This window comes from Dipodomys ordii, unplaced genomic scaffold (assembly GCF_000151885.1).
Source record: "Dipodomys ordii isolate 6190 unplaced genomic scaffold, Dord_2.0 Scaffold71, whole genome shotgun sequence".
Lineage (NCBI taxonomy): Eukaryota > Metazoa > Chordata > Mammalia > Rodentia > Heteromyidae > Dipodomys > Dipodomys ordii.
In genome coordinates this window covers 2,979,241-2,995,386 of record NW_012267287.1, presented here as the reverse complement: position 1 = coordinate 2,995,386, position 16,146 = coordinate 2,979,241, and the positions used below count along the sequence as shown (strand labels likewise).

Here is a 16,146-nt window from a genome sequence, read left to right as displayed (position 1 = left end):
TGGGCCGGGCCGGGCCGGGCTAGCTTCCTTCAGAGGGGCTGAGGAGAGTCTCCCTGGCTCCCTGGAGGGGGGGCAGGCCTCCCATGGGGGGCACCTCCCCTGCAGTCATCCCGGGAGGCTGTTTCCTCTTTTGGTCCTGGCGGTTTAGGGCGGGTGCAGGGCCTCACCCTAGCAGGACTGTATCTGCCAAGGCTCTGTTCAAACAAGGCCAGAATCATGGGTTTTGGTGGCTGTGTGTTTGGGAAAAATGCCTTCCGCCAGCCGGGAGCCGTCTCTCCTCCTCTCCTCTTCATCCCCCACCCGCCGTTACTGCGTGCACTATGGGGCTGGGGCTTTGTCCTGTCCTCACCCGGGCCAGCCCCGGCCCGCCTGGCAGAGCCCTGGCTGAGGTGGGAGGGGGAGGGGGCTGCGGCAGAGCGGGCGGCCTCAGCGGGCGGGTCTCACTGCGGCTGGGGTCGGGAATCGGGGTGCCAGAAGTCTGGCTGCATCTCCTCGGCTGATAATGTCCACATCCCTGCATCGATCCTCCGCGGATGAGCCTCCCTCTCCCTCCTTCCCAGAGACGCTCGATTCTTGGAGGTTTGGGGAACAGATGCTCTGGTTCCACAGGCGGCGCGGCTCAGCCAGGGGCCGGGCGGCCCCCAGGCACGTGGCCCTTGCTGGGAAAGGCTGGAAGTGAGGTCCCGGGGTGCTGGGAGCTGCTCCTTGGCTTGGCCTGTGAGAGACCTTGTGACCTTGAAGCCTTTGAAGGACAAAGCCTTAGGAGTGACCCACGGCCATTGAGCCGGAGATGACTGGCTTCCTGACCAGGAGAAGCCGGAACCATCAGGGGCACTGGGCAGGCCGGGTGGGGCAGCAAAGCGGGGGGAGGTGCGTAACCATCCGGGGCACCAGGCAGGTGGGGGGGGCGGTGTGCTCCAGCTGCAGGGCTCAGGTCTCCCCCTCGCCAGGGCTCAGGCCTCCCCCTCGCCAGGGCTCAGGCCTCCCCCTCGCCAGGGCTCAGGCCTCCCCCTCGCCAGGGCTCAGGTCTCCCCCTCGCCCCGGGGGCTCAGGGCCGCTCAGGCCACACAGCCTCACAGCATTGGTGGCAGTACACGCCACCCTGCGGGGCTTTGCTGCCTGCTGGGGTGTGAGGCTGGGGCTGGGTCAGGCCTCCTCCACCCCCTCCCCCAGCGCAGCACACGGCACTCTGTATTCCAGAATAGTCTCATGGGTGACCATGAGAGCCCAAGTTCAGGGTCACAGCCTGCTCAGGTGTTAGCGGGGAATCCAGGACCAGACCTGACGAGTCAGCGTCTCCCAAGCATGAGCGCTGATGCCCCTCCCATGGCGGATGCCCCCCCATGTCCCCCCCCGCCCGTGACAGGTGAGGAGGGGGCCCCATGGGAGGAGACGCGGCTGGAGCCGCTGGCCCTGGGGTCCCGCCGTGACCCGTTCCCGGAGGTCCCGCCTGGGCCTCACATTGGGCAGCCTGCATGCCCACGAAGCCTCGCTCCGGCCTGGAGTGAGCCCCGTCCCCCGAGCGCCAGCTCTGCTCCCGGGGGGCGGGGGGGCGGGAGGTGTGAGGATGCCGGCCGGCACGCCCGGCCCCGAGGGCGCCGCTGACCGCTCTGCCTCTGCTTCCCCAGGTCCTCGGACTTTGGGACGTCCTACACCAAGCTCACCCTCCAGCCCGGCGTCACCACGGTCATCGACAACTTCTACATCTGCCCGAGCAACAAGCGCAAGGTAAGCGCCTGCCTGGGCGGCCCCGCGGCCCCGGCTCTCTGTAGCCCCCGCACCGTCTCCTGTCCGGCTGTGGGACAGCGGTCCCCACGAAGGTGAGGCGTCTACCTCCCCGCAGCCATGCTGCCGTGTCCATCTTGATGAGTGGGTTCTGGCCTCCGAGGGAGGGCCGCCTGCTGGCCCGGCCCGTGTATCTTCCCCCGCTGGGGGCCAGGTGCCTGCGGGGGGGGGGGGTTGGGGGGGGCTGCCCCTTGGTTCTTCAGTCTTGTCCATCCGGCGGCGTTCGTTCCTCATCTGAGCTCTGTGTGCGGTCTCGAGGCATGACGTGAGCGTCCTGGCTTTGTCCCACATGCTAGTTCTGAAACAGGGAGTCTCCTGCCCGTGCGGGTCTGCCTCCTGCCCTACTCGGGGTCCCGGGAGCGAGGTCAGGATGCGCTGTGCCAGACGGGTCCTGACCTCTGTGCCAGGCCTCGGTTTGCTTGTAGGAAGTTGGGGTGTAGGTCACTGACACGCAGGGCAGGGTGTGAGCTCAACCCCTTGCCGTGCTCGGCGCGAGGCCGGCCCCCATCTGCAGAGCTCTCCAGAGGCTGCTGTGCTGTGTTTTTCTGGGCTTGAACTCAGGACCTTGTGTTTTTTCTTGGTGTGTGTGTGTGTGTGTGTGTGTGTGTGTGAAACCACTTCCCATGCTGCACGTTCACGGCAGAGAAGGAAGCCCCCTCCCATGGCCTGTGCCACCCTGGCCCCACCATGCAGAGAAGGGAAGACTCAGCACTTGTGAGCTGCTCAGGAGACCCGTGAACCCCCTTCTATTTGTGTCTCTCCTGCCTTGGATGGGAGCTTTGGGACCCTCTGCCACAGACCAGGCCCACGCCCTGCCGCGCCCAGCTCCCCCGGGACCCGGCTCGGGCCCCCTGCCCCTGCCCCAGCTCCCCAGCAGCTTTGGGCTGCATGTACATCCGGGCTCCAGGACTCGAGCACCTGGGGGCTCGGCCCGAGGGACTGCCCGGCGGGAAAACACTTTCCAAAGCCATGTTTTGTATTAAAAATTCATGTGAATTTTCACTGGTGTTGGAATGAATACTAAAACTATACAACACATGCACACATGTAAAAACACTCACGTTTACACCAAAAGACAAAGCACCAACCTTCTGCATTGAATGGATGACCTGGGAGAGTACAGACCTCAGCATGGGGAGTCCCACACCACCTTACAGGGGAAGGGAGAGAGTCCCAGATGGACAAGCAGCTCTCAGGCCACACGTGGCAGGGGGGAGGAGTCAGGACTGCCAGGACCACCAGTGCAGCCTCTGTCAGCAAGCCTCCACCAGCACAGCCTCCACTAGCCAGCCTCTGTTAGCCCAGCCTCCACCAGCAAGCCTCTGTCAACACAGACTCCACCAGCAAGCCTCCACCAGCACAGCCTCCATCGGCTTCAAACAGCCTGCCTGCGGTTCTCACTGCCATTTCCATCCGGGGCCAGTAGACACCCCCAGCTGGGGAGGACGGTGTTTGAAGACTTTCAGCCGTGCGTTCTCTAGGCTCCACACTTGTCCTCAGCCAGAGCCCAGGTCTGTGTCTGCTGTGCTTGCCCGTATGAAACGGGGGAGCCCGAGCTCTGCGCTTGCACTGGGCCCCTCTGGCCGCCCTGGTCCGGGGCTGAGGCCTCACCCTTACCGTCTCTCCACTCAGATCCTGGCCTCGGAGACCACGGACTGCTCTCTAGCACTGTGCGACTCCCGGGCCGGTGGTCCTGTCCTCCTCTCGTATGGGGCCCATCCTCCTAGGTTTCCTGGTCCCTCTTTATTTGGGGCTGAAGCAGGGGTGAGTGTGGAAATCAGCCAACCTGCTCGATGAAGTGGGGTCTCCAGCCTGCGGCCGAGAGCAAAGCCAGGGCCTGGAGCACGGTGCTGTCAGGGAGCGGAGCCAGCTGGGTGGGCCTTCCCTTCCACCAGGCATCCCTCGGCGCCCCTGGGAGCCAGCGCCTGCCAGTCCAGGAGCAAAAATGGAGAAGAGCTAGACATGTCTGTGTGCAGAGCTTTCATCTTAGAAACAGAGCGAACCCCGAAACACCGGCCTAATGCGTGGAAGGCATCCCTCCCGGAGCCTACGGGTGACCGTGGGAGCCAGGACTGTGGGTCTCGGAAGGGAGCTCTCTCCCACCTGGGCCGGTCAAAGGCGGGGACGAGGCTTGGCCTCGCTCTCTTCTGAGTGTGATCAGGACCTGACATCAGGACAGCCACCATGGAAATGGGGTGCAGAGGCCCCGGGGGTTCAGGGAGCCGAGTCCGGAGGTTCGGCTCTCCTCACTTGCACACAGACACATCCAACTGCGCCATTTTTTTCCGGGTCACGAAGACGCCTCTCCCTCGGGGGTTGGAAGGGGAGGCCCAGCGGGGAGGTCCCTGGTGACCTGTCCATCGCGGCTCTGCGAGGGCTGTGGGTGAGGGACGGGGACCCCCAGGGACAGCCGCGTGCCCCGCAGGCCTTTGGGGTTCTCTCGTGTCATGAGCTAGGTGAGGGGCCGATCGTCGGCTCGTGTCGGCACAGGCCGCAGTGGCCCTGCACCCGGGACCAGGAGACAGAAAGAACGGAGTTTCCCTCTCCTTCTTCCAGAAGCTGGGACCCAACACGGTGGTCAGGTTCTAGGCCCAGGTGACCATCTGTTCACTGGGTCCTGGGGTGGAAGGCGTCCAGCCAGCTCTCCCACAGGGCCCTGACCCCTGGACAGGCTCCACCCCGGTCGTCTACTCAGCCGGCGCCTGCTGGCCATCAGCAGGGGCCCCGGCACGCTGACCTTGGCCACCAGCTGGCCGCCTCCTTCTCCCATGTCCACTGACCAATGGCTGCTGCCCTTCCTGGCTACCTCCACGGAGTGACATCTTGATGCAGTCCTCTGCTCAAGGGGCTGTGCGATTAAAAGCCATTGCAGGCAGGAAAGCCCATGAGACTCTTATCTCCAGTGAACCACCAGAAAACCGGAAGCGCTTGCCTTGAGCTGAAGAGCTCAGGGACAGCGCCCAGGCCCCAAGTTCAAACTCTGTAAATGGAATGCCCACACTGGGCCTGTTTCATGGCTCCGTGTGGATCTGCTCTGGGAAGTCACTGAACACAGTGGGAGACAGCTCCTCGTTGTCTCAAAGCAAACAGCCAAACGAGGAGCAGACACTGTGGGACCAAGAGACACCAGCCGTCTCCCCCACAGGGGACAGACGCCTGTCCATCGTCAAGGCTCCGGGCCCTTTGTCCAGCCCTGCTGTCTGCCAGGCACCGCAGGGTGAGAGGAGAGCAAGGGCCGGGGGGACAGGGGGACCTGGGTCCAACCCCGGGGCCTGCCGTGCGGGCTCTGGGCTTCCTTACTCTCCACGTGCCCTGCGGACTGGGGTGGTCAGCCATGGGGAGCCGAGCTCAGCAGCCAGGGTGTCAGCGGGGGCCGGGCTGCTGAGGGTCGGGGTTTCGGTCAATCGGGCTGCGTCTCCCCTGCGCTCCAGCGCGCGGTGAGCTAGCCGCGCCACGTCCTCGTTTCCATGTTGCGTTAAGTGGTCACGGAGGCCGGTGACCGCCCAGGGAAGACCACCTCTCAGCGTATTGATTTCTGTTTCTGTGGTTTTTCCACCACACACTGTACTGGAGCCATTAAACAAAACGTGACAGCCTTCCTTAAGGAAAGTGGCTTTGATGTTGCGGATCTGAATCTCTGGGCATCTCCTCCTCTCCTTCCTCCCTGAGGAAGCATCTGCTGATGCTCAGGTTTGCGGGGCCGCCCCTCCTTGGGAACCGGCAGGCATTTGTGTTTCCGCCATTATGGTCCAGAACAAGCAAGGACCAAGGGTGCTGTGTGGAGACGCTCGGGTTCTGGAGGGAGATGAGGGGGGAGGGGGTGGTCCTGGTGTAGGGGAAGTGGAGGAAGCCATGGTCCCCATCAGGGTGGGGGGGGACGCCCGCTGGGCAGCTGAACCCTGTGGCTCTGGCATTGGTGGGGGGACAACGTGGGCGAGCTCTGCTCTCTCTCCCGGGCAGCCCCTCCTGCACCGCCCCCCCACGCTCCCCACCACACCCCTGCTTACTCTACACGATCCATGCATCTGCTACCCGCTCCCCAGAGGAGACTGTGATTAGGTGTACAAATAAATTGAACTACACCCATGACAGCGGCGGCGTGTGATTGCTGGGGTGCAGGGGGTAATGACCCGTGTGATTGCTGGGGTGCAGGGGGTAATGACCCAGGTGATTGTGCGCAGTGGTGGCACCGCCCCCCGCCCCGCACGCTGCCGCCGGTCACGGCTCCTGGCGGCAGCCCTGCTCCACGCAGGTGACAAATAGGCATCCGAGGACAGGGCCGAGATATGATTCGGATTGTCGCGTAATTAGAGAGCAATTACGGATCGAGTCGTCCCGTGTAAATTAGCCATTAGGTGTCCTCCTGAGTCCAGCTGGACTTTGCATGAAATGCAGCCTCTCCCTCATGGCGGGAGCCCGGCGGGAGGGCGCGGCTGGGCTGGGCGTCTCCTGGCAGCGCACAGTGTGTCCACCTGGGTGGTGGGCAGGGTGGCGGCGTGTCTTGGACCTGGCCGCCAGGACCCTGGGCACACACCCCAGCGGGGCTCGGCATTTCCCCATCATCCCGGTCCTCAGTATTTGGGGTGTGGAGGAAGCTGGGGGCAGGTGATTTGTGACCGTGTTCAGGTGCACAAGGTGTGGGTGAGAGGTGGAGGCTGGGAGGCGGGAGGGGCGGGGGGGGCAGGGGAGAGGGAATCGGCCTAGCGGAGAGGGGCAGCAAGAGGCAGGAAGGGACCCATCCTCAGACAACACGGACTTCAGCCACGGCGCTGAGAGCCACTGTGGACACATGGAGAGTGGACGGTGCTGGAGACGGATGAGGACGTGGGGGGTAAACCGAGAGCCTGAGCCTGTGGCTGGGGGAGGCAGGAGGGGAGTCCACTAAGCCAGGAGCCAAAGCCTTTGTAAGCTGCCCACTGTCCTCATTTGGGTTGTGGGGGGACCAGGGACTGAGGGCAAACTGCCGCTTCACGGTCCTCCCTGGGGCATTATTGGTGCACCCTTTTCCTGGGGGTACAAACTGCCAACTGTGTGCTCATCCTTGGGAGTGGACGGGCCTGGCACTCCTGACCCACAGTGAATGGCTCAGTGATGCTACTTCAGGGGTTATGAGTATTCTCCCCCCCCACCTCCCTCCCGTGTCCGCCGTGACCCCTTTGGCCTTACCCACTTCCAGACAAGAATACTTCTTTTGTGTGTGTCAGTCCTGGGGCTTGAACTCAAGGCTACTGTTCTACTACTTGAGCCTTTCTGCCAGAATTGGAAATTGCCCAGAATTGGAGATAAGAATCTCATGAACCTTTCTGCCCAGGCTGGCTTCAAGCTGTGATCTTCCGATCTCAGCCTCCTGAGCAGCCCGGGCCCCTGCACCGGGCGAGATCAGCACTTTAGAAGGCAGCTCTGGGGATCCGTGTTCAGCCCCCTGAAAAACTCAGATGTTTGCAGCTCGTAGGCCAGATGTTTTGCAGAGGTGTGGGTAGAAGATACAGGCGCGTGTGCGCCATGCCTGTATCACGTGACCTGATTCCCACCCAGCAGCGATTCACGAGGCATCTCTCAAAGGATGGGGGGGGGCTGCGATCTGCAGGGCACGTGGGGTCTGGGGAAGGAGGTGCCTCCAGGTTAACCCCGTACGAGAGCCAGCCACGCACGGGGGGAGAGGGGGGCGGGGGCAGGGAGGCCTGCTGCACGAGGAAGCCCCGTGGCTCAGATCCAAACTGCAGGGGTCACCTTCGGTCCCCTCGCCCCGGCACACACGCTTCTGCGTGAAGATGACGCTGATTGCACGAGACAGCCCGTTCCAGGCCAGGGGAGCGCGGGGCTGTTAAACTGTCTCGTTCTAATGGCATTCCCCGGCGTGGTCAGGTGCAATCCTTCTGAAATGCTGGGAACAGCGTCAAGCGGGCGGCTTTCCGCTGGCACGTCCTCGCAGGGCCCCTTTCCAAAGAGACCAAGACCCCCAGCTGCCAGTGCAGGCAGGGGAGCAGGCCCCCGAGACAGGGCGCTCGCTGGCACCCCAGCCCCACTGTGTGGGAGAAGGCTCCTCCTCCACCGGCTGGAACGTGGGGCTTGTACAGGGAGGGAGAGAGTGGACCAAGAGAGATGCTGTGGAAGGATGGAGGAGACAGACCCAGGAAGAGGAGACAAGTAGGAATCTGCACAAAAACTCTCACAAGAAGGGAAAGAAGCATTTAAGAGCACGAGCTCATACTGCTTGGATCCCAAGTTTACTGTGCATTTGCCCACTTGCTCATCTACATGCTCATGACCCACCCACCTACCATTCATCTGTCCATCTGTCCATGTCCCACCCAGCCACTCAGCGGTCCTACCTCTACTTACCCACTTATCCATCCACCTAGTCATCTATCCTGGCTATTTATCTGATCTGCTCTTGTGTCTTTCCACCCATCCATCCATCCATCCGTCTGCCCATGTATCCATCCATGCATCCACCCACCACCCACCATCTATCTGTGCATCCATCTATCCATATATTCATTCATCGATCCATCCACCCATGCATTCATCTGTTCATCTGTTCGCCGTCCATCCATCCATCCATCTATGCATTTGTCTGTCCATCCGCCCATCTACTTGTCCCTTGATATGCCTGTGGCAGACATGCGATTGTGATGCTTTCTGCTCACTGGCAGGCAAGTATGGAAAAAAACACAAGGAAGGCAATGGTCCCAGTGTACAACCCCGTTGGGGCCAGAGGAGAGCAGCGGAGTCTTTGTTCCGTCAGCCTCAGAGAATACCCTCTGCCTCTTCCTCTGCCCTGCTCTGATCTTTGATTCTCTGCATGCGTGCGTGCGCGTATGTGTGTGTGTGAGATGATGTCTCATAGCCTCTCTGCCTGCGCCTGGGAGCTGCGTCAGTACTCTGGCTTCCGGCTGTCGTGAGACCGGAGTGACGCAAGGACAGGAGAAGCGTTGAAGCGCGCGGGGCTTTCCAGAGTGTGAAGTGTCCCAGCCACGCAAGAACCCACTCGCCTTATCACACTTACTGAGGAGATAGAGATTAATAACCAACCATGGAGAGGAGAATTGAATTAAGTGCCGTAGGCTGGATTCTATTATCATAATGATAATCATTTGTTCATCCAATGAATATTTACCAAGTGCCTTCCCCTTGCCAACTTTTGTGAAGTTCTTTCCTGTGTCCAGGCCATTCGGAGCACTGTGCTTTGCCAGTGCGGCTCAGAAGGTTCCGGGGGCACGGGTCGCATAGCGGGCGGTGGTGTGAGGGGCGCCCCAGCCTGGCGCCCGGTGAGGGGTGGTTAGGACCTGGAGGAGGCGGCGGGGAGGGGACACAGCCTCGGCCGCCGTGTACTGCGTCCTGGGTGCATTTTGTGTTCCAACACCCGGAGCGGATGATGACAGCGGAGCTGGAGAAGTGGAGACTTGCACTGGACAGGCAGATTAGAAGTGGACCCCGGCTGCAGCCTCCTGCCTGGGGCCCCGGACCCCGAGCTTTGCCACTGCTCACCCCACCCCCAAGCTGGGTCAGAGGAAAGGGGGTGAGGCGCCCCCAGCCCAGGCTTTCCCAGATTCGGCACCGTTGACACCTGGGAATGGGGAGTGGGGGCCTGTGGGGGGGCTGCACGGCATCGTTAGTCCCTGAGCTGCTGTCTGGGGTCGGGTCCCACCCCGTGAGCACTCGCCAGCATCCCCACCACGGAGATCGGCCGGAGGGGCTGCCCGCCGCCTACCCGAGAGGGACGGCACGGTCTCTGCTGTTCTGGAGGGAGAATCAGAGCTCAGAGGGGACCACCCCGAGTTCTCCTGTATGCAAGGGGGGGGCTTCTGCCCGCAGAATTGAAGGCAGGGAGGGCCTGGGGCACGGGGACTCGGGGGCCTGCAATGGTGGGGACGAACGCTGAATCCCTTCCACAGCGGCGCACTGTGATTCCCTTCCTCCACCTGCTCCGTCACCTGCCTCCCCAGGCCGGGTGGGTGGGGGAGGGCGCTGCGCCCCTCCGGGAAGGTGACCCATGGCAGGTCTGTGCAGGGAGCAGCTGGTGAGTGGAGGAAGCAGGCGGGCCCGCCTCCCGTCTCACGGTGGTGACTCGACCTGCCACAGGGGCTGTCTGTGACAGGACTCATGACGGGGAGGCTGGAGCACCGGATGCGGGGCCGTGTGGGGACCGGGCGGTGACCACAGGATGAACGCTGGCGTCTCCGTCTCCCTCCCCGCCTGGGGCCGGCTACCCCTCGCGTTGAGATCCTCTCCCAGGCCACCGGGCCGGCACAAGCATGGCAGGGAGATGCCGGAGCCGGGGAGGGCGGGAGGGTGACGTCCGTCCCTCACTCCGTCACCCACCCGCCCGGCGGGTTCCCCGAGGTGCCATGGTGGGCATGGCAGTGGGCAGCCTGCTGTGGGCAGGCAGCGCGTGAAGGGTACCAGGTAAATACTGGCTACTGCTTCCCATGAGCCTTTGCCCTGGGGCCCTGGGGTAGGGGGCTCCCAGCCACTGTGGCCTGGGGTCACCGCCAGGGCTGTGTGGCCCCGTTCTCTCTGCCTTTGTGCTCAGATCTCCTCTCTTAGTGAGGCCCGGTGGGTCCGGGCCCGGCTACTCAGAGAGACGTTCACCACCGATGGTGTCTGCAGAGACCGCGTGGAGCAGAGGTCACGGGCCGAGGAGTGTCCTCGGAGGGGCAGCCGGGGCTGGGCAGCCGGGGCCGGCGCCGCGTGACCCGGTACGCAGTGCTTTCAAAGCACAGGCTGAGGGTGAGCTGCCCGCGGCTCACGCCTGTCATCCCAGCTGAGTGCTGAGGAGCACGGTTAGAAGCTAGCCTGGACAGGAAGGCTCCTGACACTCCTATCTCTGAGAAACTGCCCAAAAGCCAAAAGGAGTGGGGCTGCCGTGGCTGTTGTGGTAGAGCGCCTGCTTGAGCAAACATAGTTCAAGGACAGCGCCCAGGCTCTGAGTTCAAGCCCCAGGACTCTCACAAAAATGAATGGATGAATGAATGAATGAATGATAAAATACAAGGATAGCTCCCCAGCAATACAGAAATCTGTCCTGGGACAGAGTCACCGAGCCTTGGTCTAGAGGAGCAGCGTGCTGCGGGTGGGGTGGAGTCCCCCGGCTGGGTGGGGGCTCCTCTCGAAGAAGAGTCAGGAGTGGGGGACCTGGCCTCTCTTCACAGGCCCCCACACCCCACACCGCAGCCCCTTCCAGACGCCATCTTCATTTCCACGCCGCTGGAAGTGAGTGGACGGCTTTCCCAGGCAGGGACAGCAGTGCAGAGGTCCCCCAGGGGACCGAGCCCCCTAGCCCTGGGCTCCCAGCAGGCGGCTGACTCTCTTCCCTCCCGTCCGGGAGGCCAGGCCTTGTCCAGCCTCTGCAGGCCGGGCCTCCACGGGCCTGGCCTCCGCCCCTGCTCCTGTCTGGCGGGGAGGGTGCTGGTCCCGTGTGTCCCTGCCCTTCTAGAATGCGCACCCCCCCTCCCTGCGGGGCCCTCGGCTCCCCTGTCACTAAGCAACCCTGCGTGGGAGCCATCTGGCGGAAGAGCCGGGTTCTGGAAATGAGACTGTGGGAAGCATGGGAGTTCTTGTGGACTGACGGGGACCGGCCCCTCCCCTTCGCAGGGGGGAGGGGGGGCGGGGGGGACCGGCCCCTCCCCTTCGCGGCTCCCTGTGGGGCTCCGTGCAGCAGGGGGGAGGGGGGGCGGGGGGTCCAGCGCTGCCCCTTCGCGGCTCCCTGCTGGCTCCGTGCAGGGGATGGGGGGAACGCAGTGAATTTCTTTACCTATGAGGACCTGGGCTGAGTGGGGTTAGCTCACTGAGAACAGCTCTGTGTGTGTGTGTGCGTGTCGGTGCTGGTTCTGGGGCTTGAGGTCAGGGCCTGGACGCTGTCCTTCAGCAAGGCCGGCACACCACCACTTGAACCATACCTCCACTTATGGCTTTTTGCTGTCATGGGAGATAAGAGTGTCATGGGCATGCCTGCCCGGGCTGGCTTCAAATCTCCATTCTCGGCTCTCAGTCTCCTGTGTAGCTGGGGTTACAGGCCGAGCCACCGTTCCTGCCTCCCCGTGGCCGCCCCTGGAGCGCACAGGATTCCACGCTGGGTCCCGTTCCGTGGGAGCGTGGGATGGGGTCCGGGGCACTGGCCGCGGGGTCTGTGGTCGAGGACAGCAGCCCGGCGCGCAAGTCTGGAAGCCCGGCTTAGGGACACCGAAGGGAACGGCTGGACCTGAGCTCTGTCCCGGGCAGCTGGTGCCTGATTGCGCTGTGCACGTGTGTTCTAGGACAAGGAGCGCATGGTCCCGTGACCCGCGGAGGGCGCCCATTACTGAGCGGCGTCTGCCCCACCCCGGGAGCCGCCGTCCTGAGCCGTGGGCACCGGTGCCTCACTTCCCCTGTGCATGCCACGGGGCAGACGGGCGGGGCCCGGCCCTCCATCCTCCCGGGCGGGCCGGTCACCGGTGTCTGCGTGGATTACCTGAATCCCTTCTGCTGGGACATGGGTGGTCGCACCGTCCAGTGGCTTGTGCAGCTGCTGCTCTGGCCCTCCGGCTGGGATCCGGTAACACGTGGGTTTTGTTGCGGGGCCGCTCTGGGCTCTGGGTGTTGGCCGTGGCCCGTCCTCCGCTTCTCTCCCACAGCTCGCCATCTCCCTGTTGGTTTGGTTTGGCGCTCTCTTCGCCGGATGGCCCTGCACAGAGCCTACACGCCCTCCTGCTCACATCCGGGGACTGGCCGTGGGCCTGGGGGCTCCAGGCCTCCGCAGACAGTGCTCCCAAGACCACAGGTGGCATCCAGACTGTACCCCTAGTTTTCTTCTGCAGCGGGGCGGGGGTGCCCAGACCTTTAGATCATGATGTCCTCCGTGTCTTAGCACCTCTAGACTTAGACCCAAACACACACACGTGCACGCACACACACACACGCACACACACACACACGTGTCATGTTTGGAGACGAGGCTGTCCCTCCCCCCCCACAGGGACCACAGCCGCCCTCACCTCCACTTCCACATGGGTTTCTTTGGATCACAGCAGCTGCCGAAACTCCGCTTGGCCACGTGCCGGGAGGACCAGAGCGGCCACCACCTGCCGGACCGCAGGTGTCCTGACCTGGGGGTGGGGCAAGGTCATCCGAGAGACGCCCCCGGCCCGCTCCTCCCGGCCTGCCTGAGCCGCCCCGCCCCGCCCAGGCGCGGGCAGCCGTGGGGCAGGCGGGCGCCGGGCTGTCCCATGGTGGGGGATCCCGCGGGGTTCGTCTGCCTCTGTGGCCTGGTCCCTCGTGGCATGTGGAGGTCGAGGTGAGCCCTGTGTTGTCACACAGGGTCAGATGGGGTCCTGGCCGGTGAGGGTGAGTCACCGTCCATCTGTCTGTCCTCGCGGATGGACGGCACTGTCTAGCGCCGGGTGGGGACGGCCAGTGGTGCTGGGCGCAGCTCTCGGAGAGGCTCAAGCTCCGGGGCTGGGTGACGCTTGGTTCTGCAGCTGTGCCTGGGTGGGGATGGGGGCTGCCCAGTGAGAGGACGCCAGGGACCCTGGGGCCCGCCCCGCCTCCAGGGCCAGCTGCGGTGTTTCTGACAGAAGGGTGAGGGGCACCTGCAAGGAAATCCATGACTGGTTCCGGGGAGGAATGGATTGGAGGCAGCTGGCCTTCTGCAGCGCTTCGGTTTATGACCCCATAAGCAGCGGGCGGGCGGCAGGGCCGGGCGGGCAGCGGGACCCGCCTCGCATGACTGTAGCTCTCATCATCCTGGGTGCTGTGGTAGCAGTGTCGGCGCCGGGCTCTGGCCTTCGCCGTGTCCACGGGCGCCCTGCCAGCCCCTCCCCGCCGGGCCCATGTCCCAGCCCACGCCACCATTCCCACAGGGGCAGGGACTTCCCAGAGCTGCGTCCCCACACCGCCCAGAGCAGGGCGGCCGCCAGGTGTGGGGCCCGGGGTGGGATGGTGTGACACGGGCAGGGCCTTCCCAGCCCCTCTCCACCACGCCTCCGGTCACGCTCGCCCCGGGCCCTCTGCCTCCCGGCTCCTGGCTGGCACAGGGGTGCAGGGAGCGCCAGTGTCCCCTCCACAGCGCGGGGACGGGTGTCTTCCCACAGACTCCGCTTCCAGTGTGCCTGGAGCAGCCAGGGAGCGTGGTGGGGACAGGGACCGCGCTGTGCAGCCGTCGGCTGGAGGCCCAGGAGGGAATGGACGCAGGTGGACACAGACAAGGCAGGTGTCAGTCCAAATGAGAACAGGCAGGTTTCTCGGGGAAGGCTGCCCGGGGTGGCGGCCATGGCAGTCAGCCACCATGGGGCCAGCTGGCAGCAGGGAGGGTGGGGGGCCGTCAGGGTGGGCGGGAGCCGGGGAGCAGGTTCAGAGCCCCTCGGCCCCGGGGAGGAGGGGGTGCACGGGCCCTGCTCACCAGGCCACTCCCTAGGCGGGTGTGGGGTCTGCTTGATTGCTGGTCGGAGGGCGGGTCGCCTGCTCCGCTCTGGCCTGGCAGGGTGGCCTTGCGGCACAGCTGCAGACGCCATCGCATGTCCCTCTCCAGCTGAAAAGCCACCAGGATGCCCGGCCCTGGAACAAACCTCAGGCTGCCGGGCACGGAGGTGCATCCTCCCTGCCGGCTCCCTCCCTGTGCCTGGGCTCGGCCTGTCCCTGGCACCTGCCCAGGCTCTGGCGCCCGCCTGCGAGACCTTCCTTGGGGGAGATGGATCCCAGGCTCTTTATCTCGAGGGGACGTGTGGCCCCTCTCTCTCTTCCTAAGAACAGTACCTGGGTTGGATTTGTCCTTGGGGGTCCCAGCACCTGCCATGGGGCTGGGGGTGCATGGCACTCCGCACACACGCTCTAGGCCGGGCTCCAGAGGTGGATTCTGGAGAGGCGGAAAGGGGTCGTTGTCCTGGGCGAGTGGGCATTGGTGGCGAGAGGACTAACAGCCTTCCCGGGCCTGCTGCAGCCAGTACCCGCCCCCCCCGCTTTGCCAGGCGTTTCGTCCCCCACAGGAGCCAGGCAGGTCTGTGAGGCCGTGCTTCCGGTCACGGCAGGACCCAGCTCCCAGCCAAGTGACTTTGCTGGGTGTGCAATGAAGAGGGCTGGGCGTGCACCAGGGCCCAGGGCGTCGCGTGTGAGCAGGCTCCCCCGGAGGCAGGCACACACCTGCGGCCACGCGGCTGGGCTGCCGTCTGTGCAGGCGACCCGAGAGGCCTGCAGAAAGCAGCCGGCTGACGCTGGCCTCTAACCGAGGCCTCCTCATCTTCCGTTCACGTGGGCTTTCACCAAACCCCGGCCAGGCAGGGAAGTGTGTGAGACTCTTGAGGGCCAGTTAACCAGCAAGGAGCTGGACGTGGGGGTGTGGAAGCCGAGCCAGAGCACCAGGCGCTGACTTCAAGTCCCAGCACTGGCACAAAGGTGAATGGATGGACGCGTGACGGATGGATGAAGGAGTGGGGTATTCCGCACTCGGGTTTGCCCACCCCAGGTGAGCACGCACCACCATGTGTGACCCACGTGTCCTCCGCGCCGGGCTGCAGAGTGGGCCGCGCGGTCACCGTATGCCTCGTGGTGCCGAGCGGCGCGCGTGGTCTGTGTGACCTGTGTAGTCATCTGGCAGAGGGTTGCTAAGAAAGTTGAGTGGAGGGGCTCTGTTGTTTCATGAAAGCCTGAAACTGAGACCATCACATTTTCGGGGGGTTGGGGTCACGGTGAGCCGACAGCGTCTCAATGACCGCGCAGCTGAGTGGCTCTGAAGGCCACGGAGGGCGGAGGGCGTGGCGAGGCCCGAACCTGCGGGGTGGTGGCTGCCGTGGACATTCTCCATGCAGACCTGGCCCACGCGCCAGCTCCCACACGCTTCCGGCCTGGGTCCCCGGGAGAAATAGATCGCTGGTGAAGTTCTCCTCACTCTGCACGTGAGCTTCAAGCCCGCCACGCGCTGCTCAGGCCAGCGCCTCGGGGACACAGGGCTCCTGGCTCCCATGGTCCGTCTGCAGGCAAAGGGGGCGTGCGGGTGAAGGCAGGGGGGCAGACGGGCGAAGGCCCTGGGGCCCGCTGGAGTTTCCTGGTGAGTTTTGCTGCTCCCAGCCTCCATGCTCACCTTCCTGGTCAGCTCAGCCTGGGCGAGGTCCTCAGCTGGACCAGAGGCCCTGGGGACGGGGGCATGTGGGCCCCCAGGGACTCAGTTTCCCCATCTGTAAAGCAGAACAGGTGGAGAATTTGGTCACTGGGGACCGGGGACTTTGCTGTCACTTGCACCTGTAGGCTCCGAGCCTTGCTGGGTAGGCGCTGTCTCTGCCATCTGGCAGAGGGCAGGGGTGCCGGCGGAGGGCAGGGTGCCGGCGGAGGGCAGGGTGCCGGCGGAGGGCAGGGTGCCGGCGGAGGGCAGGGGTGCCGGCGGAGGGCAGG

At 64.2% G+C, this 16,146-nt stretch overlaps 1 protein-coding gene across 1 annotated transcript in view; it reads left to right on the top strand.

The window, feature by feature from the left end:
• The window catches only part of Sorcs2 (sortilin-related VPS10 domain containing receptor 2), a 150,077-nt gene that overhangs the window by 54,982 nt on the left and 78,949 nt on the right, over window positions 1-16,146 (top strand). Inside the window, exon 9 of the mRNA XM_013023893.1 lies at window positions 1,629-1,728. Within this exon, the coding sequence (XP_012879347.1) occupies window positions 1,629-1,728 (100 nt within the window). The remainder of the gene's footprint in view (window positions 1-1,628; window positions 1,729-16,146) is intronic.